Source organism: Schistocerca serialis, chromosome 5 (assembly GCF_023864345.2).
Source record: "Schistocerca serialis cubense isolate TAMUIC-IGC-003099 chromosome 5, iqSchSeri2.2, whole genome shotgun sequence".
Taxonomy (NCBI): domain Eukaryota; kingdom Metazoa; phylum Arthropoda; class Insecta; order Orthoptera; family Acrididae; genus Schistocerca; species Schistocerca serialis.
In genome coordinates this window covers 259,658,844-259,682,069 of record NC_064642.1, presented here as the reverse complement: position 1 = coordinate 259,682,069, position 23,226 = coordinate 259,658,844, and the positions used below count along the sequence as shown (strand labels likewise).

At 38.1% G+C, this 23,226-nt stretch overlaps 1 protein-coding gene across 3 annotated transcripts in view; it reads left to right on the top strand.

The window, feature by feature from the left end:
• LOC126480905 (WW domain-containing adapter protein with coiled-coil homolog) overlaps window positions 1-15,406 on the top strand; it is a 100,992-nt gene extending 85,586 nt beyond the window's left edge. For 2 of the 3 annotated variants that reach the window (XM_050104305.1, XM_050104304.1), the window contains 3 exons: window positions 9,437-9,615; window positions 13,306-13,433; window positions 13,509-15,406. In XM_050104305.1, coding sequence (XP_049960262.1) covers window positions 9,437-9,615; window positions 13,306-13,433; window positions 13,509-13,587 — 386 coding nt within the window. In that variant the 3' untranslated portion in view covers window positions 13,588-15,406. The remainder of the gene's footprint in view (window positions 1-9,436; window positions 9,616-13,305; window positions 13,434-13,508) is intronic. The other variant, XR_007587479.1, reaches the window with a different exon arrangement.
• The last annotated feature ends 7,820 nt before the right edge of the window (window positions 15,407-23,226 follow it).

Here is a 23,226-nt window from a genome sequence, read left to right as displayed (position 1 = left end):
TCACGTCCACGCTGTCGCGGCATGCTACCAGTGTTAAAGACTGCGACGGAGCTCCGTATGCCACGGCAAACTGGCTGACACTAGTGGCGGCGGTGCACAAATGCTGCGCAGCTAGCGCCATTCGACGGCCAACACCGCGGTTCCTGGTGTGTCCGCTGTGCCGTGCGTGTGATCATTGCTTGTACAGCCCTCTCGCAGTGTCCGGAGCAAGTATGGTGGGTCTGACACACCGGTGTCAATGTGTTCTTTTTTCCATTTCCAGGAGTGTACTTTCAGAAACAACTTCCTGACACTCAAATCTATACTCGATGTTAACAAATTTCTCTTCTTCAGAAACGCTTTAATTGCCATTGCCAGTATACATTTTATATCCTCTCTACTTCAACCATCATCGGTTATTTTGCTCCCAAAATAGCAAAACTCATTTACTACTTTAAGCGTCTCATTTCCTAATCTAATTCCCTCGGCATTACCCAATTTAGTTCGACTACATTCCATTATCCTTGTTTTGTTTTTGTTGATGTTCATCTTATATCCGCCTTTCAAGACACTGTCCATTCCATTCAGCTGCTCTTCCAGGTCCTTTGCTGTCTCTGACGGAATTACAATGTCATTGACGAACCTCAAATTTTTTACTTCTTCTCCATGGATTTTAATTCCTACTTCGAATTTGTCTTTCGTTTCCTTTACTGCATGTTCAATATACAGATTGAATAACATTGGGAATAGGCTACAATCCTGTCTCACTCCCTTCCCAACCACTGCTTCCCTTTCTTGTCCCTCGACTCTTTCTAACTGCCATCTGGTTTCTGTACAAATTGTAAATAGCCTTTCACTCCCTACATTTGACCCCTGCCACCTTCAGAATTTGAAAGAGTATTCCAGTCAACATTGTCAAAAGCTTTCTCTAAGTCTACAAATGCTGGAAACGTAGGTTTGCCTTTCCTTAATCTTTCTTCTAAGATAAGTCGTAGGGTCAGTATTGTCTCACGTGTTCCAACATTTCTACGGAATCCAAACTGATCTTCTCTGAGGTTGGCTTCTACCAGTTTTTCTATTCGTCCCTTAAGAATTCGTGTTAGTATTTTGCAGCTGTGGCTTAATAAACTGATAGTTCGGTAATTTACACATTGGTCAACACCTGCTTTCTTTGGTATTGGAATTACTATATTCTTCTTGAAGTCTGAGGGTATTTCGCCTGTCTCATACATCTTGCTCACCAGATGGTAGAGTTTTGTCAGGACTGGCTCTCCCAAGGCTGTCAGTAGTTCTAATGGAATGTTGTCTACTCCCGGGGCATTTTGCACTTTGGTCTTTCAGTGCTCTGTCAAACTCTTCATGCAGTATCATATCTCCCATTTCATCTTCATCTACTTCCTCTTCCATTTCCACAATATTGTCCTCAAGAACATCGCCCTAGTATAGACCCTCTATATACTCCTTCCATCTTTCTGCTTAGAACTGGGTTTCCATCTGAGCTTTTGATATTCATACAAGTGGTTCTCTTTTCTCCAAAGATCTCTTTAATTTTCCTGTATGCAGTATCTATCTTACCCCTAGTGATATACACCTCTACATCCTTGCATTCATCATCTAGCCACCCCTGCTTAGCCATTTTGCACTTCCTGTTGATTTCATTTTTGAGATGTTTGTATTCCTTTTTGCCTGCTTCATTTACTGCATTTTTATATTTTCTCCTTTCATCAATTAAATTCAGTATTACCCAAGGATTTTTATAAGCCCTCATATTTTTACGTACTTGATCCTCTGCTGCCTTCAACTATTTCATCTCTCAAAGCTACCCATTCTTCTTTTACTGTATTTCTTTCCCCCATTCTTGTCAATTGTTCCCTAGTGCTCTCTCTGAAACTTTCTACAACCTCTGGTTCTTTCAGTTTGTCCAGGTCCCATCTCCTTACATTCCCACCTTTTTGCAGTTTCTTCAGTCTTAATCTACAGTTCATACCCAATAGATTGTGGTCAGAGGGCACATCTGCACCTGGAAATGTCTTACAATTTCAAACCTGGTTCCTAAATCTCTGTCTTACCATTATATAATCTATCTGAAACCTTTTAGTATCTCCAGGGTTCTTCCATGTATAGAACCTTCTTTCATGATTCTTGACCAAGTGTTGGCTATGATTAAGTTATGCTCTGTGCAAAATTCTACCAGGCGGCTTCCTCTTTCATTCCTTACCCCCACTCTGTATTCATCTACTACGTTTCCGTCTCTTTTCCTACTGTCGAATTCCAGTCACCCATGGCTATTAAATTTTTGTCTCCCTTCACTAACAACAATAATTTAATTAAGGATGCCATCATCGTTCAGCCATGGAGGAGAGCTGTATGTCTTTTTGAAACACATTGGCTTTAGTTTCATCTTGTATTAAACTGTTTGCAGTGCCAACACAGCAGGGCCATCTTGGCTAATTTTAAAAGGCCAGATCAGTTACTCATCCAGACAGTTGCACCTGCAACTAATGGAAAGACGTCTGCCTGTCTTCAGGATCTACAGATTTGCTTTGCCTCTCTAAGTGCCACTTCATTATGGTTGCATCTGTGGTGTGGCTGCCTATGTTGCTCAGGCACACAAGCCATCCCACTTTGGCAGGTAAAATTGACCCACGTACAGTTTTCGTTCATAATGCACAGATGTAACCCTGGCCTCAGACTAGTAATGTATTTCTATTACAGGTGGACAGGTAGCATTAGGTTTCGAGGAGTGCGCTTGCTCTTTCTTTGTCGACCCTTCTTTAACTGTGACTGCCTGACAATGAGTTGCACAGTGCATACCGTCCTTGTTGTTACCTGTATTTTTGTGCCGACTCATTAAAATACATTATCCTAAGTAACAGTACTTTACACATTTTGCAACACTGGCTGAGCAATGTTGTATGTATTGTGGTTGGTTGTGTAGTAACATCCGTACTGTAGGGAACCCACTTGGGTCACATTCATTTTAAAGTGATCTATGTATGTACAGTGTACTGTACAGATGTAACTCTGTGTTTCTTAATGTTTTAATTCATACATTACAGTGAGTCGTAGACGCAAGAGAAAATTTGTGCATTTGAATGTGAAACTGGAGACTTTGAAAAGACAGGACAGAGGAGAAACAGTGAAAAAACTTGCTGTTGAGTTTGCAGTTGGTGAAGTGATATTTGGATATTGGCGTAGAAACAGACACAATTGAAAATTTTCATCAAGCAAATGTTCTATTTTGTTATTTCAAAAGAAGTTTGTGAAGAAATCAGAGTGTGAAAAAACATGTGAAGCTTTGTTTGTTTCATTTACTCAGCAAAGATAAAAAGGAAATCAAATTTCAGGGCTTATTCAGCAAGAAAAAGCTGTATTTTTTAGAATTGAGTTAAAGGAAGCTGAGAAAGACTTTACTGCAAGTTCAGGATAGTTGGATAGATGGAAGAAGCAATATGGCACAAGGCAGAGTGAAATTTGCGGTGGGAAAACTTTCTGCAGATTCTTAGACTGTTACACGGTTTTGGGAGAAATTAAGAAAACTTACACTGGAAGAAAAGCTTATTTCTGATAACCTGTGTAATTGTGATGAAACATGGCTGAATTTTAAAATGCTTTCATCCAAAACTTTAGTCTCAAAAGAAGAAAAGGCTGCCCCGGGCTACAGAAAATGTAAAGAGAGGTTAACAGTTCTTGCTGCATTGAATGCAAGTGGAGACCATAAACTGAAGCTGCTGGTAATGGGGAAGTCTGCTAAGCCCAGGGCTTCAAAAAATATTACTGCTTCTGCACTGCTTGTTACACAAGTTCACCAAAAATCTGCTTGGATGGACAAAATTTTTTTTCCGAAGTGGCTAAATTGTCCACGTACGTATGTGATTGCTGCATTTGCTAATGACCATCTCTCTATTTGCAAGTGCATTAGGTATTAATATATTACATACAGGGTGTTTCCGTAAGAGCATGCAAAAATGTAACGGGACATAGAGAATGAATGATCCATTGAACAATTTGAAGTAGGAGGCAACGTGGGCTTGGAGAAGCAAACTTAGAGATACAGAAGTAAACTTCTGTACTGCTTTGTGTAGCATTACTGTTTTCCACCTTATTCACAACTAACATGGGTACAAGTTTGCACATACTGTGCTGTTTATTTATATGAACATTCTTTATTTCCTGCGAGGAAACAGACGATGAGCCTGATTACTGGGAAGTCATGATGCAGGGTTTTGTGTACTTTACTTGTCCATAAGGTGGCTCTTTTATATTGTATTTACATTGTCCAATGACAGAAAGTGCTATGAAAGAATGACAACAGACTCATTCATTATTCAGTGCTATTCAGAGAGGTACAGTAAAATACAATTGAGCAGTACCAGTAAAGTTTTGCAGAACTCACAGGGGAAGTATGTTGTAATTGTCTCGCTGCTGAAAGGTTGTACAGGGAACGATTTTCTAATGGGCGTTATCCATTATGAATAGTGTTTATTTCTATCGATCGACGAATGCGGGACACTCGTTCATTGGAAAGAAGAAACGAGGAACCTGACAGCGTGAAGACCTCTTGCACACCAAATTTTGAAGAGGTGGTGCTGGAACGTGTTGCAGCGGACCCTACTAGAAGTACTCACCATAATGCACATGGAATGGGCGCTGCACATACTAGCGTGTGACAAGTACTCCACAAACAATAATTACACTCATATCACCCACAATGAGTCCATGCAGTGTTTGTGTCTGACTTTGCACCGAGTGTCACAGTGTGTCAGTGATTGCCCCAACAATAGATTGAACAACGAGATTTCCTCCAGATCTTGCTGTTTACTAATGAGGCATCATTTGACCATGGTGGTATTTCGAACAGTGGGAATAACCGTGTGTGGAATGAGGAAAACCTTCACGCTGTGGTAGATTCATTCCATCAAGTATATTTTGCTGTAACATTTGGCTAGTATTGTAGGCAACAATCTCATTGGACCATATCTTCTACCTGGCAGTCTGAATGGCCATCTGTACTTGAGGTTTGTGGAGAGAGTTCTTTGTGATCTGCTGGTGAATATACCCTTGGCTGTTCATGAGAGGATGTGGATACAGCATGATGGTGCGCCGCCTACTTCAATGTGGATGTCCACAATTATCTCATTGCAGTATTTCCTGGATGCTGGATTGAAAGGGGAGATCATGTTCCATGGCCTGCAAGGTCACCTGACCTGAACCCCCTTCATTATTTCCTATGGAGATATCTAAAGTCACTTGTGTATGAGACCCCAGTGGATACAGAGATGGAATTAATTGCCAGAATTGTAGCTGCCTGTGATGTTATTCAAAGCGCCCCAGGGATAGTTGTCATGGTGCAGTAGAATCTTTTGTGCCGATGTCATTCTGGCATTGAGGTTAATGGCTGTCAGTTTCAGCACTTTTTGTAAGATACAGTATGAATGATACGTTCATTGTGTCAGTGATTGTATTTGCAGTTAATTGTAACTGATGCAAATAAAAAAGTACATAGTAACGAGATTTTATTCCTATTATCTCCTTAAGCTGGCTTCTGTAGCCCCAGGTTCCCTATCTCAAATTGTTCAGTGGAGTATCCTCTATGTCGTGTTACATTTTTGCCTGCTCTTATGTAAACACCCTGTATAAACAGGAGAACATCTTAGGCTTTCCTGTTCAATACAATTTCTTCTCATTAAGTTACGTATTACTGTATGATGTGTGACAGAGTGGGTAAATAGTATATTAAATTCATTTTCCTATTTAATTTACATATGGTTTTTGGGCAGAAAGATTCTTGAAACTCTACTGCACGAACCCGAATATGTTGAATTTTCCCAGGGTAATCACTATGAGAGGTGGTGTTGGGATTTAAGGGGTTCTTGACTACTTTTGGAATTCGAATTCTTAGATTTGCTTGGATAACAATGTTCATTTGTAACTGGGTTATTAATTTCGATTGTCATTACCAATCTTCAGCCCTGAGTAAAAACGTGTTGCATTACGTATATCATGCTATTACATGTGATGGTGCAGTCAACATAATTAGCTATTACAGCTTCATCAAATGAATAAATTCATGGTATGTAGAGAGCACCATTGAAATGTATGTACTGCACGTGAAGAGAGATTGCTATACTGAGAGTCTTTCTTCATGTGCAGTATGTACACTACAGTGGTACACTTTACATACTTTGATTTTATTTGTTTGCAAAGCCAAATGGCTAATGATGTTGATTGCACCATCACATGTAGTAGTGTTATATGTAACAAGGTTTTACTCAAGTCTGAAGATGGTCATTACCAACTAAAATTAATAACCTGATTACAAATAAACAAAATAAACATTGTAATACATGGCTGGAATTATAATAAAGCAAATGTTTTGTTGGCTCTCTGGAAGCGTTTTAGTGACCATTCCACAACTTGTAAAAAGGGGCTTTTAGAATTTTGTGAACCATGCTGTCTGTGATTAGGGCATACCCATAGATGGCATCCCACGTGCAAAACACACACATCATAATACACTTTTTGTTTTAAATAAAAGTCTTGTCCATCTACTGTATTAATCCTACATGATCTGGATCCCTGACCAAAAGCAGGAACCAAGAACTTATGTAACAAGTAATTTTAACTTGCCTATTTCATGGGTGAATAAATTTTCCTTAGGGCTCTTCTGAAGAATCTGTACAACATCCAAGTTTCCTACAACTAGTTTTATGTTATCATTCCACCTTGTCAATCTTGATGCATATTACTGTGTATTTGATAGTTACTGTTTCCAGTGATTGTTAGTTATGTAATCAGACAATAAAGGCTGTTTCATCCCATTATTCATAGGTGTTTCATTTCCTTATCTACGTGCATTAAGTGATAACCTCTTTGTCGACTGTAGTTTGGCTGATTGTGCCAATACATGAAAAATACTTTCTGGAATTTGAAGTAGATGTGTGAGCAACATTGTTGGTAACTCTGCCTTTGAAGTTCTGTGTAGACGGGGCTTGAGATCCCTTTTTGTTTATGTCATATTATTGGAATGTTTCATGGTGTTAGAAGCTTCACAAATCAATGAAAAAATTATATTGTTTGTGAGTGACAAATTGTAATATGAAGTGCAATAGGCATTTAGTTGTCATCCAATATTTTCCAAACATTTTGCACATATGTTAAGCTAGCACCTCTGCGATTATCCACAATGGATGTGCTAGAAATGGGTGATAAATGATGATCTGTGAGCTAAGAACTGGGACACAAGTCTAGTGATGTGGGTGGGGCAAATGCCCAGCGGGCAGGACATTTATAAATGGGCATTTGCCTGAAAATTTGTCCAAAGCAATTTTAAATGCCCAAAATCTGGACTTTTATAAAAGAACTTTAAGGTTTGACTACTAGAATGTATAATTTACCAATTATAATAAGGGATTAGACAAAACTCCCATTATTAAAATTTAGTAAATGTTTACACCTAAACATATGTATGTCATTTAATGCCTTTGAACTATGAACAAAGGGAAAGAAGAGAGAAGCAATTTAATTTTTGTTTTTATTTTTGCTAGTGTTCAGACTTGCTGTACCAAGGAACCAGTTCTCTCTCTCTCTCTCTCTCTCTCTCTCTCTCTCTCTCTCTCTCTCTCTCTCTCACACACACACACACACACACACACACACACACACACACACACTATATATATATATATATAGAAGGAAACATTCCACGTGGGAAAAAAAAATATATTTAAAAACAAAGATGATGTGACTTACCATACGAAAGCGCTGGCACATCGATAGACACACAAGCAAACACAAACATACACACAAAATTCTAGCTTTCGCAAGCAACGGTTGCCTCGTCAGGAAAGAGGGAAGGAGAGGGAAAGACGAAAGGATTTGGGTTTTAAGGGAGAGGGTAAGGAGTCATTCCAATCCCGGGAGCGGAAAGACTTACCTTAGGGGGGGAAAAAGGACGGGTATACACTCACGCACACACACGCGCACACACACACACACACACACACACACACACACACACACACACGCAAGCAGACATATGATATGTCTGCTTGTGTGCGTGCGTGTGTGTGTGTGTGTGTGTGTGTGTGTGTGTGTGTGTGTGTGTGTGTGTGTGTGTGTGTGCGCGCGCACGCACGCGCGTGTGTGTATACCCGTCTTTTTCCCCCCCCCTAAGGTAAGTCTTTCCGCTCCCGGGATTGGAATGACTCCTTACCCTCTCCCTTAAAACCCAAATCCTTTCGTCTTTCCCTCTCCTTCCCTCTTTCCTGACGTGGCAACTGTTGGTTGCGAAAGCTAAAATTTTGTGTGTATGTTTGTGTTTGTTTGTGTGTCTATCGACCTGCCAGCACTTTCGTTTGGTAAGTCACATCATCTATGTTTTTTATAATTCGTGTCAGATCTCTGAATATTATTGAAGGATGATGATTGATAGCAAAATTATTACTGAATGTATTAAACAACTGACATGTGTTTCTTGGTGATAAATGTATTGTTAAATATTGAACTGTTTCCAGTGGGGGGGGGGAATGCTTTGTTGTCAGATATAGCAATGTTTGAGACAGACTGTAGTTTACTGTTTTGCTGCTTTCTTTATCTATTTTTATATGACTGCACTGCTGTGGAGATAAAATGAGAACACTAACATAAAAAGGTTTAATAACAAAGAATCGATGCCCAAGATGCTGGAGTCACTTGATCGAGATACTAGTCTATTCGTAGAGAATCTGGGATTCTTGGAATCGTGGAGTCAGAATCAGAACATGATACATGCCTAATTAAAATCGTTACAGATAAATTTTTTACTATAATTCTTTGCAGCAGTACAGTATAAGTAGAAATACTACCTACAGCCTAGCTACTTAATATAAATTAATTTTATTTCAAAAATTAATTTTAAACTTTAATGTTGTTTCTATTTTTATTATGTACTACCCCAAGAATTGACATCATTAAAGATGTAAAAAGTTATGATTACAGTCCAATTTATTTCCCCCTAATAACTCTCCCCAACTCTTAAGCAGCTTTTTCAACTCTTGTTACCCAACCACTGCAGAAGCAAGTGTTGCAAAACACCTTTTCCAGTAAAGGATATCCACCCCCCTCCCTGCACCCCCCCCCTTTTTTTAAAGCACCATTTACCAGTCTTCAAAATGCATAAATGCCTGGACATTTGCAAATTTTGGGCATTTGCTCCAACTTTTTGGCAAGGCATTTTACACCACTAGGCACAGCTGCAGCATACAGTATTCCAATTGTATCAATTACTTTTTCTTCAGTAAGATGAAAGTGTTGTGCTTATATTTTTTTTTTTTCAGTCAATTTAATTTTAACTGTTTGAATGGCTTTGTTGTTTGTTGTTGTACCAATATGTAGGAAAAATTGTGAGATGCTGATGGTACAGTTTAGTGTCTCAAATTGCAGCACACATTGTATGTTCACAACATTTTTGTTTCAGTGGCAAGTCCGCCCAGTAACCTGAGCTCCTTGCAGAATTTGGGCACAGTAGGCAGTTGCAGTTCTTTACATGCACTGCGTCCACAAGGGACCCATTTGACACCAAGTCTGTTGAACCATTATCGTGATGACTTGGTCAATCATGTACGTGGCTGGCCTGCTGATGCCTTGGAAAAGCAGGTAAGGTGTTAGTGTGTGATGGAGTTGTTCAACACCATTATTAGGATAGGTTACAGACATAATCAGACTAAACAGCTCAGGAGTGTGGTTAATTATCAGGTTGTTTACCATTTTAACATTAAAAATGTTCAGCTGCCATGGCTTGCTGCAGCAGAACTCATTCTTTGAATTAATTGTAAGAGAGAAACCCCAAAGACATGGACAAATTAGCTGCATTCAGCAGTAAAGTTTAAATGGCCTCCATCTAGAAAATTGTTACTGAAATTATTGTGGAAAGAAATTAGAAGCAGCATCCCTTCTGCTAAAATTGATTGAAAATTTTTGTGTGCATGTATATAGTAGAGAAAGCAGTGCAGTAATATCTTGGAGATTTCATAGAATGAATATATAGGGGAGAAAAATTTCAATTTTTTCACTCTGATTTTTTTCATTCGCCAGAATAAAGAAGAGGTTAAGAAATGGTGCACACCCAAGCACAGAAAGTAAAAAAAAAAATACTAGTCTTCGGATCGATTTGCACTTACAACCCACAAATTATGCGCCAAAACTCCTCGAAATGTGCAGTTAAATATGCTCTTCCTGCCAATATGTGCCTTTAAATATGCAGCTAAAATTCTTTAGTTATGCATTTCTTGTAGATAAATTCTTTAAGCTATGCATCTTATTTGGGAAAATTAAAGAATAACCATCAAATATTTTCAATAATGGCTATAATTCAATGAGTAAGGTGAAGTATAACATATGTACTTACACAATAAGTTTGGTAAATTCTAAGAATTAGTTTGTTTGAACTACCAATATATTTTCCCTATTCTGTACAAGAAAATTTTTGTTATGGTCTGATAACATTTTCAATCTTGAAAATGATCGTTCAACATCACGTAACACTACACTTAAAAAGTTAAGAGCAGAGAAATCAGACGACAGGAAATCATCTATATTCTTGGAGTGTTTATCTCCTTCCAGTAACTGAGCGATCTTCCGAATTGCAGGCCAACCAGGGTTTCTATGAAGAACTGCATCCAATTTTCTTGTAAGTCTCTCACTGATCGGAACTGGCCAGCTCTTTGCTTTGGGTCCTGAGTCCTTCGACGAGAGCCGTTGCCTTCGTAACTTCCATGCTATGAGTCTCTGGTTTCTCAATTAGTCTGGAAGGCCACCCAAGTGCACTCGGATGAAAGATAGTCTGTGTAACATGCTGGAATTCTTCAGGGCATCCTTGGCTTTTGGTATGGCCAAATTTTCGCTGTCTTCAAAGCCCTTTAGGACGTGGAACAAGGAAATAATAATCTAGTGAATGTCTGTTACAAGCTGAAAACTGCTGTACAGAGACATAAGCTTAATATTGGAATTCTATGTTGTGTTCGTTTTCTTTGCTTATTCAATTTATCCAGAACTACATAGGCATCAATACCTCTGCAACTTTTCTGTGGTTGTCTGCATAATAGTTTGCAGCTGAAAACCATGTTCCCCACCTTGTCAAGACTGGTTCAGGTGGCAGAGGACAGTCTGGGTGAGCAGTCTGGAAAGCTCTCGCTGGGCTTGGTGCCTTGATGAAAACCTTTGCCGAAGATATAAGGCTGTTGATCTCTGACAATGTGGCTCTGACCTCTTCAGCGACTCGATGGTTGCCATGAGACAGACACGAGAGGTGAACAATTTTAGCGTAAAACACCCGGAAACACTCTGCGCCCTTCAGCATATATGCGGCACTATCTGTCACAATGACCAAAACCTTTTTCTCCCCATGTTTCTCATCTTTACTTCTCCATAGCACGCCTGAAAGAAAATCAAAGGATTTTACAATTTTTTAAATTATTTTATTATTGGCTTGGGACATAACATGAAAAACAAACTATTGGCTCGCGATATGATGTGAAAAACTGCACTCTTATGTTACCTATGATTTATTTTAAAGTATCCAATACTGGCAAAACTTACACAATGCTTCCTGCACTGTGCATGCAGTCATGATGTGTGTCATTCGTTCTACTGCTTTGCACAGTATAGGTGTCCTCGACGAGCCTCGTTGGCAGGGAAATATTAACATACAGCTAAATGACTTGCACTCTGTAAATGGTGTTCCCTGTAACTGACACACTTCCATTTTTCTTTGGTTGGTGTTCAGAAACTACTTAAGTTTGGGAAAATTTTCATTTTTATACCACTTTGACATATATTATGTGGTATAAATTCCCCCTCTTTGTTGCAATCTGTGGTTTGTTCTGTGAAGCAGAAGCATACATATTCAGTCAGTGTCTTTTAGAAGCATTTCAGTTGTCTACACTATTTTCAAAGATAAAAAAACAAATTAATATAGAGATAGCTAGAGCAGAGAAGCTTAAAAGAGTAGGGAGGCTTTAAGGAAGATATATTGTGTTCACAAGGATGTAATTGGTATGTTTGATTCCAGATCAGTGAAATACTTTAGTGTAATACACAAATCGTTATGCACAGGGCATACTTAGATTTACATCAGACGACCACCACACTCGCTGTAGGCATCACAACATCTAACAAATTCTAGTATGCTCCATGTAATACTCTTAGCCATTTGAGAAGACAATCAAATATTACAAGAACTGTATGGCCTCTCTCTGATCATGTCTGACACTTCTTAAACATCTACCTGCGTTTCTAGATAATAAAACATCTGTAGCCTTAATGAACAGTTAATGTAGTCTCCATATAGGTCCTCACATTTTAATTAGAGAGGAAAATAAAATTTGACTGTGGGAGCATTGATTGCATTAAGTTAAATATTCGCCTTCTTATTGATGATTTAAGTGTGTGTGTGTGTGTGTGTGTGTGTGTGTGTGTGTGTGTGTGTGTGTGTGTGTGTGTTGGGGACGGGGGTGGCTGCTTCAGTTTCTCACATTTGCATTCATGTATTTAGTTGGTATCTCCTTCTCTTAGTCCTTGAAATTATTATTATTAATGGAGATACTGAATGATTTGATTGACTCACGGTGAATCAACAGAAAAGTCAGAAAGTATTCTGAGTGTGGAGTGAGCTTCATCACAGTTTTAAGTAAAGCCAAAACTATTCTGAGAATTAAAAACTGGTTGGAGATAAAAGAGGGTAAATAAAGTTCTGTGAGAATTTGAAAACTATAGATTAACAATTGAGGAGATAAGATATTCAGTCATATGTATGGTCACTTAAACTCAGTAGATTGAAATTGCTCATCCAGTGAATTGTTGATACAACTGGTACCAAAACAAATTATAACAAAAGCCAAAACTATAGTGTTCCTCTGAAGGTGATTCACTGGAAGTCATTACTGCACAGCTGCTCCTTTCAGTGATATATACAGAGAATGGTGCTAACAGAAAGGAAAAGAAACTAAAATCACTCAGTAGCAGGAACACTGCTGTGCTTGTGGGTGTATGTGCTATGTTCTGTAAACAATTGTGTGAGTAAACTACCACTCCATTTTCCTTTGGACGATTCCAAAGGTTGAGGTGGTTAGCTGTATCAGATCCACGAAAGTGAATAAATTGCCCTAACAATGGAACACACCAAAAGCTGATAGCTGTTTTTTGACTATGAAAATCCATTGTGCAGAAAGTCTGGACCTGTGGCTCTGTTCTAGCAGCATCTGACCCACATCTTCGTTGAGATTTAACATTCAGTATTAAATTTCATAAAAGTAGAAAATTTATGTAATTTTTATTGTTTTTAACCAGGCTCAAAAATTAAGTGAAGAAGGTTATACAATGGGAAGCTTGCAGTGTACACGAGTATCGGCAGAACTGAAAACTGCAAGGTCTATTGTTCGACTTACTGAAATCCAAGCGACGCTGCAAGAGCAAAGGTATCACATTTATAAGATTCTTAATTGGATTTCATTTTTTCATTTCTGTATGTAATTTGAAATTTCTTGTTTCAGGATATTGTTCTTGCGTCAACAAATCGAGACTTTGGAACAATTGAAATCTCAGAATTCCTTTATGTCTGATGATTCGTAGTGCAGTATGTGGAAGTGTGTGTGTGTGATATCACCGCACAATAAGGAAGTGGTTGCTCTCGCAGGGAAACTTTCTCCATTATTGTTCCTGCTGGCTACAGGTGCATTCTTGCTCTGAGTTGCTATGTTGGATTGGCAGATTTTGAGTGAACCAGCATTTATCTTGTATCTCATTTATAAAATGGCTGTCATGTAATTTTCCCTTTTTTTTATTGTAGATGGAGACTAAGTGGACTTCTTTTATGTAAAGGTTATATATTTCTTGGATTGCATGTATGCTGGGAAGATTACTGAAATTAGCTTTCCTGTGCTGTTGAGCTGCTTCAAGTAGTACTACATATGCACTGAAATTCAGATGCTAGATGAGTCGTAAATTATTTAATACCGTTGCAACCTGTATTAATTTTTTTACACTGACATTCTGTATGTGTGGCTGCTTGCAAGCTAGGTTTGGTTGGAGGACAAAGCCCTGCAGACAACTTGAAATGGTCAGGCGACCTAATGATTTAAGTTAGCTTTTTGTACATAACAATAAAATGAAATAGTTGTATGGACTTCTCAAGTTTCTCTTGCACTTCATATGTGTATATAGTTATGAAATGTGTGAGGTACGATGACTGTGTTACAAATTCCTGCTTATGAAGCAAAGCAACTTGTATATGTTGTTAATGTGGAATCATCCTCCATGGTTACTAAAAAAAATGTTGATTCTTCTTGTCTGCAGTTCTTGAGGAGTCCATAATTTTTCAGTTAGTGACGTCATATTGTTGATACAATAAAGGAAAAAAATCTGAAAAAGAAATTCGGAGATACTTTCAATTGCCTCTGTAAGTGTAGTAGTCTAAAATTTCTTGTTACCAGAGTTTTCCCCAGTATCGAAATTTTTATCTACTTGTCTGTACATAAAATTAAATGCTCCTGGCTTTTAAAAATGATTTGAATGTTAGAATATTTTACCTCTTGTTCTGTGCAGAGACAGTAAAGCAATGGTATGCGAAAAGGTGTACACACATTTCTGTATAAATCTTGATCAAGGAGACTGTAAAATAAATATACAATCTTATATGAACAGTCTTTAAGCATGGTGTACAGAGATTTTAGTGTCATTTGTTTCCATTGGAAACATTTTGTGAAGACTGCTGTTGCCGTTGGCACCAAGAATTGAAATAATATTGAAGTCATTAAGCAATCCTGGGTATTTAATAACACAATTCCTATTGTTACTATTGTTGTCATTATTGTTGCTGTATCAGTGTGGTATCCACTTCGATAATGTTTTCTTTCCAGAGGTGAGAATTTATTGTTCTACTTGGGAGTTTCATAAAGTTTGGTTAAATGTGATCATTGGTAATAGTGTACATATCTGAAAGGTCTTTAAAGTTGACTGTTTGTTTTGAAAGTTTTTTTTGGATTCTGACATAATTATTTGTAGTTTGTTGATGAGCAAGATTATTAGCATTTGAATGTTTGGAGTTTTTGCTTTGTGGAGGTAGATTTAGTTCTAGCATTATTTGATGGGACAAGTAGAAAAAATTAAACCATTTGTGTAATTTACACAAATCTTTTTGCTACAGTCACTGTTGAGAAATAGCTACATGATATGTCAGAATTCTTTTCCAAGAATAATTATTTATACTCTGTATGCAGATAGCAGTTTTTTATTGACTGTTATCATTTGTCAAAGACTTTTTTTTCTCCTCTGCAGTAAATAGACTGTTTTATTGCATTTAATCTAAGAGTAAATGTTAGGTACCTGGGCCACAGCCTGTGGTGTTTAGAAGGAATAATTTTAATTAAACAATCTGTTTGTTGTTCTCCAATTATACCTTTATTAATGCCTATAAAGCAGAAAACCTGTCATGGAAATAGAAAGGACTATTCCTGTGCTCTGTCCTTTGTGTTGTTCCTATTGATCCCAACCATCTGCAAAGTACCACCTCTGTTAGTTCCTGCATAAGCTTCTGGATTTGGAAAAGTCGTCATAAAAATAATTTGTCCTGTATTGATAACATATCAAAATAATACCTGTGGAAAATGATTTCTCAAGGTCACTCTTCACTATTCATATTGTCCATCATCTGCCCTCCAGAATTAACTTTAATGTTTATTCAATTTGATGCACCAGCAACAAAAATGTTTCCATGAAAATATTCTGATACACTGTGTGAACTGAAAGACATGATGCATTCACAAACAGGACATATGATAAAGGAAATACTGCTAACATCCCGTAATTCAGGCATTGAGAAATTATATACACTGTGTAACAGGCTCAGTTTCTTTGGTAAATTTCGAAGTATAGCTTCAAACCAAGTACTGGATGTGTATTTTTCCAGTATCTATCTCCTTAGAAAGTTTTGGATTGTCTTGAATGCATTCAAGTTCTGTCCCATCGTTAATAACTGTTCGCTAGCGTTGTTTCAGTCATAAAGTGGCAATGGTATTTTAACAATTTATTCAGTAACTGCAAATGTTAGGAACAAAGCTTAAGAAGAGAATGCACATTGTTTCTAAGTTATTAAAACTTTATGATAAATATTAATTTTTGATTATCTTCAGTATATCACAAGAACAGCAGAACTTACCTCTTAATTTCTCATAGGTTTGGGGGAGGCTGAACTGCACAATAACCCTGCGTTCGGTGTGGGGCGGCTGCTGTGGCCTGTTGTGGGGTTGTGAACCACTGAGGGCTATGGCAGGACGAACCCTCTCCGTCATTCTAGGTCCCCGGTCTAATACACAATGAAAAGGATAGTTGCTTGCCATGTAGTGGAGATCCTGAACTGCAGAGAGGCATAACAAAGAGACTGTTACAAAATAAGCTTTCCCAGCCTCCTACTTACCCCCACCTGGTTGCCTCTCCCATCATGTCCTGCTACTCGTCTGTATTCAGCTGCCAGAGACTGATTGCACATGTGTGTATGTGTGTTGTCTATTTTTGACAAAGGCGTTATTGGCCGAAGGCTTATTTTGTGAGTCTTTTTGTTCTGCTGTGTATTATAGGAGTGATAGCTGTCACAAAACTGTTCCTACCACTAGTTGATTTGGTTCTACATTAATCTTGACACATCATATGTGCTTGCTTCAGAAAAAATGTCAAACCATATTTTTTACTTGAAAATTAACTTGAAGCTTCTGTTTGAACCGAATTTGGTTAACCGGTAAGATATTTGCAGAGGGGACAACAGAAAGCAGAAATTAACATTTGTGGGGGAAAAGGCGGTTGTTTATCATATCATCAACTAAAAAGATAATGAAACTAATCAAATAATAAGATATTAAATAACACAGAGGAAGATGGAATGCCTTCTACGTAGTCATAAAAAGGAAGTTTGCACTACAACTTTTAAGATATATTGGAGAAACTTGAACCCTAAAGGAAAGGCCACATTTTGGATCATGTTCCTTCTTGGTTGGACTGAGATGAAGAAATCAGACATGTAGATAAGGGTGGCAGATTACCAGCAACAATGGAAATATTCTCTCTTCACCATCACCTTCCTTTCATAACACCACTCTTCTTTCTCTACTGTCACTTTGAAGAAACCTGTAAAACTAAACCATGAATATGATTTGCAAAACATTTACACTTTGAGAAAACAAATCCTCTTTTTACAAGTGCTCCAGCTAATTTAATATAAAGTATTCCATAATTTGTCATGGAAATTGTGTAGAAACAATTAGTTATTATGCAGGATCCATGTTAAGTTATTGTGCAGGAGCCATGCAGAGGAATAAAGCAAAGAGTATTCACACACCAAGGAACACAAGAAGTAGTTGTAGGTACATGCCACTAGACTTGCGAGCAAATGGTGGCAGTGAATTACGTACAACTGAATAGAATTATATACAACTGAATAGAAAAAAAAAAACAGGTGAAAGATGTTGAAAACAGAAACAAAGATAAATAAAATTGTAAAAATGTTCAAAGAAGACAATGTTCCAAGCAAATGAGTGGAGAAGGTGATTACAATGGATACTACTTACTTTTTAAAACAAATAATGCACCAGGACTCAAATCCAGATTAGTTTTTCCTTTTGTGGCCAAAACAATGTCAGGTAAGCCATTTGAATATTACCCATTGTCCAACTGAGAATTTAAGCATGTAAGAACTCTGCCACATTTCCTAACTATACATATCATCTCTGGGATACTGCACTAGATTGACAACTCTGACAGAGATAATGTGGTGAAAATGACAATCATAGTGAGGGAGAAATGTATTGTTATTATTATTATTATTATTAGTGTTAGTGTTAGTATTGTTATACTTGAAGTAGTGAGGTATTTGGTACCTGTCGCACCCAAATAAACATTTATCAAACAGGACACATGCTGGGTGGAATATAATTATTGATCAGTTAAATGTGGACCAATGAAAATTTGCTTGTTTTACAAACAATGCTGGCAGAGGAACATCCGCAACTGAGCATTATAGCAGAGGTTGAAAATACCGCTTCAGTCGTAAAGCTTTGTAAAGCTCTAGTGGAAACATGACCAGTTTTGATCTCTTAGATGCCCGTTATCAGGTGTTATAACTTTGTGCTGCAACCCTGAGTGCCACAGTGGACGAGCACAGGACTTGATACACCAGTGTCCTATACTGGTCCATCACAGGGCTCGAGGTCACAGTACACAGTTATAACACCTGATGATGGGCATGTATGGTCCTAAAACCGGTCATATTGTAAATAAAAAGAATGTTACAACTGAAGCAGTGTTTTCAACCTCTGCTTGCTTGGTTCAGATTCAGATGGAGATAACAGTATATTAAACAGTGGATGCACAAGTCTCAATAAATTGCATACGGCACTCTTACTGTTGTATTGGATTATGGGACAGACATTAATACTAAATGGTTTCCCAGCAGTATTGAAATCTCCACACCCTCCCCTCCCCCCTCTGAGGAGGATTGCTTTCCTTCTTCACTGATTACATCAGTTAAGTTCTTTAGCCTCTCTAGCAAATTTTTTTGCATGCTGTATTTTTAAAATTAATTGGTCACAAAGTTTGCTTTTGAGTTCCATCGAAATACATAGCTATTTATTAAATCTGTCAATAAAATCTGTTATCCAGCACAAGACAATGTTCTGACTAGAGATTTTTTACTTTTACTAAATTTCCAATGAGAGAATGAAACGGCACAGAATGGAAAATACATAGTTAAAACAATAGTAAGTAACGCATGTTCCTTCTGTTGCACCTGGGAAATATGGTTTATATAACATTTCAAAGATGAACCTAAAACAGTGAGAAGCAGCTATTGTTCACCTAGACATAGAGGCAAGAAAAAGCAGAAAGATTCAGAGAAATGACAAATAGTCGAAAACTACAGTAAGAAACATGTCTAGCATTCTCATTGCATTTGGCCTTCTAACAAACAGCTTCAGGTTGTGTAAGATTTCAGAGTTCATGGTTTTATTCTGTTCCGCATTACACTATCACTAATCCCATGGAAGTCTATGTTTTAAGATGGAATGTGTGTATGTTTTATAAGTTGAGTCCTTTCAGACAAAAAAGTGTTGTAACATTATCCGCACTTAACTGTGGGGAATTTCAGGCCTCTGTAGGTGTTTAGCGTCAAGTAACAGAATCTCCAGTGTGAAAACCACTGGATGCTGCCTCTAGCTTTGATGATGACACCAAATCAGTGAAGAAGTGTGTTCATATGTTTCTTCACACATTTCATATGCAGCTGAAGCCACTCAGCTATACTACTACATCAAGACAAGTAGTCGTCTTTACCAAAAATCTCAAATTATGTGACTGATCTACTTCAGATCTTTACACGATACTGTAATAAATGTCCACACATACATGCACATACCAGGTTTTCTATTAAAACTGACCGAGAAAGAAACTGATGGGCTACACTGTGCTGTGAAATTATAGCAGAGCATTTAAAGTGAGACAAATTGTTTCTCTCTCATGTATTTTTTTCTCCTTATATATAGACAGACATTTTATACACAACTATATGCTGTTTTGCTGCCCAGGGTGGCCAAGCGGTTCTAGGCGCTACAGTCTGGAACCGCGAGACTGATACGCTCGCAGGTTCGAATCCTGCCTCGGGCATGGATGTGTGTGATGTCCTTAGGTTAGTTAGATTTAAGTAGTTGTAAGTTCTAGGGGACTGATGACCTCAGAAGTTAAGTCCCATAGTGCTCAGAGCCATTTGAATATAAGCTGTTTTTTCTCCCTTGTAGTTGGTTTTAAAAGAAAACAGTAAAGTTGTATTTGTAGCTTATGGATATGTGATTAGAATACTACTAGGGAATCTGAATTGCCCGTAACTTTATAATTGTACCCTTTTGCAGATTAAAACTATGTGGAATACTGTCATTGAAATTACTACCCTCACAGTCCAATAGCAGGAAAAGCCTCTCATGGCCAATACATGAATAATTCTAACAGATTTATCCATTTATTTTAAGTGACTTCAGTTTCCAATCTAGGTTTTCATTGGCTGTATGTCAGTGAGTGAGGCGAAGAGGAAATGGATGGTGTGTGTGTGTGTGTGTGTGTGTGTGTGTGTGTGTGTGTGTGTGTGTGTGTGTTTTGCCAGGTTCACTAGTGTGTTCATAATTGCACAGATATCTTAAATGCCTTCAGAGATTAGTAATAAAATTATAAGAATCAGACAAGGCATTACTATTAGGAGCTGATTATAGATCCAATGGCAGATGGGTTTTCAAATCTGAATTGTGGATTATTTTACTTGTTCCAAGATTTGTTTGTTTAGCTACAAATAAAGCATATCAGCTGTGTGTTTCACCCAAATTGGCACATGTTTTCATTACTTGGCCATAGTGTGATATATTAGTGTGATCAGACTGAAACCTTTTGCCTAACTATTTGTATATATCTTTCACACATATATAGAATCTGTTGTGTGAAATGGAAGTGTGTGACTCTCATGTTTGTTAAGTTAGAGACACCATTACATAAAATTTCGAACATCTCACAGTCAACCAAATAAGGTAGTCTACGCTGCAGTATTCAATGATTAATCTCACTTTGTGCCCTTAGCACATCATCAGATCAACTACAAAATGTGAAAATGTATTATTACATAGTTCCAATTTGTGAACCAATCTGAACTGTTAAGTGGCAGGGTAAGGTCGTGGTGCAAGGATGCAAACATATTTCAAAAATGCAGCTGAGGCCACGTGAGTCAGAATTAAAAACTAAGGTGGCAATCACTTTAGCCAGTATTAAACTCATGGAAAAAATGGTTGAAGTGAAAACCTAATCATCAGGCCGAAGATGAAAATCTGGAAACAATTAAAAAAGTGTCCGTGCAGGAACAGAAAACCATGAAACACGCATGAAGCCATGTATTCTGGATGGGGGAAGTAAATGCACTCAATATGCACCAGTGGTAAACAGTGTAAATAGGCTGGTGTTAACTGGCATATGCCTCACTAATAAACAAATACTGTAGCCAATAAAATTTGTGGAGGTAAAAGTGGAAGTTCATGGGAAGGGTGAGGTGGCAGTGGCAGTTGCAGTCAATATGATTCAATACAGCTACAAAATTGTAAGTATGTAAACCACTATGTTTCACACGCTGTTCCAAATCGACCCAAAGATTTTAGATAAGATTGAGACTGGTTGACGAGATTGAAGTGCTATACGAAGAAAGAGTCTCTGTTAAACCATGCTTACCATGCTTGCTGCACTGTGAATCTTAGAATACTACAGTACTCTCATCATAGTTTAGAAGAAAAGGCAACACTCTCACTAAGGACATTGAAATAAACATCCTGGTTCATGTTCACAACCGTGAGCAGCATCGTCATCCAGATTTCTTCCCCACTGTGAGTGGTAACTGATAGTTTCCCAACATTTACATACCTGTGAATCTCTTAATTTGCACAAAACATGGTTTTTATATGACAAGATTTATGAGCACTTACATTATTTTGAACATGCGTGTTTCGTGGGTCATCATTGAACATTCAGCCTTTGATTCTTTGACTAATTTTAGTGCAAAGCAGCAATGTTAAGTTTGAGACATGTGTTCCTCATTCCTGCCAGTCTACTGATACTACATTCGAATATCAACAGTTCAAAGTGAGTTCTTACTGGGATTTTTGATATACCTCAGATTAATGTTCAGTGCCTTAGAATGGTGACAGATGATGATCAACTTTACTGGGCAAGCATGAGCTTATAACTTACAGAAATGTAACTGTTGTTTCCTTTAAAGTTTTGGAGTGTAACTGTCACAAATACTTTCATCAGTATACTCAGAAAAACTAAGTTTTGCCTTCTTGTGTGATGTTATTAGTTCTTTCAGTCTTATAGCAGATACAGGGCAAGCCGGTACATTATTTTGTCAAATAACTTCAGTTTGATGACATAGCGCCAGTAGTTTGAGGTAACCCCCTGAAAATAAAAATCGCATGGGGTTAGGTTCCAAGACTTTCGTGGTCACAATTACGGATGATGGGGCAATCTGGAAACTGCTCATGGGACATCTCAATTGCTTCGCGGGAAATGTGACAGGGTGGTACCATCCCGCTGACACAACTACTCTTTTACGTCCATTCAACTGAAAAGAGGCCACAAAAAAAAATCTTTAATTACATGGTACTTGCCTCATGCCACCCACCCAAAACACACACCAAACGATCACTTGCTGTGGATGCATTTCCCATTTTTGAGCAATGCAAGCACTTTCTGAGCTTCAGATGCAGCAGTTTCGTCTATTCACGTATCCATTTAAGTGGAAGTGCGCCTCATCACTGAAGATCATGACTCATCTCACAAACCTACCAACAAAAATGACGCGTTTTCTTGTGATCGGTTTCATTCAGCTGCTGCATTACATGAGTTCTGTGTGGTTGGTAATGGTGAAGATATCGGAGAATGCCCAATTTGTGGGGGTGGCGAAGAACCGTAACAGCCACACTACCAAAAACCACTGCAATGTTTTGCACAGATTGGCCTGAACGAAGGCGCCTAGATATCTCAAAATGTTCACTGTTCAACTCATTTCACGGAACATCACAGTCAGTCTGCGACTTGTTGATGCATTGTGCTGTACAACATTGCGAAGGAAGCTCGCAGTTGCTGCGTAATTTTCTCCATTCCAGTAAAATGTTTTCACTATTAGTACACAATGCGCAGAAGTAAATTGCACCATAGACACGCAATGAAGAAAAGCGAGAAATTCAAACGGAAGCACGCTCAGGTTTATGAAAATCGAAGTAATACAGACTACGTAGTCATCTGACAAACAAAAATGTGCTCCACGATTCAAAAACGATGTGTATTTTTTTGCCCTTGCGAGGCTACTTTGGCCCACAACGAAAAAAAAAGTTTTTGATTTTCAGTGTGTGCAAGCACGTCAACAATTGCGCCTAGTACTTATACTACATCGTAGGTGGGAGCACCGGCTACCTTTTGTGATATCGCAAAAACTTCCCACAATGCCCACCAGAGTGTAGTGTCGTCATTTTCTGACTGCAACAAAGAAGTACGATTTTTGTTCTGTTCCTAGTGTTGTACACTGATTAGCACAAGCGAGAAAAATTTGGTAAGTAGACAGTTTATCCTCTAAGGCATTTACTCTTACGCTGAGATGATAAGGTTGATTATTTCTTTGTAGTTCATGGTTAATTTGGAAATGAT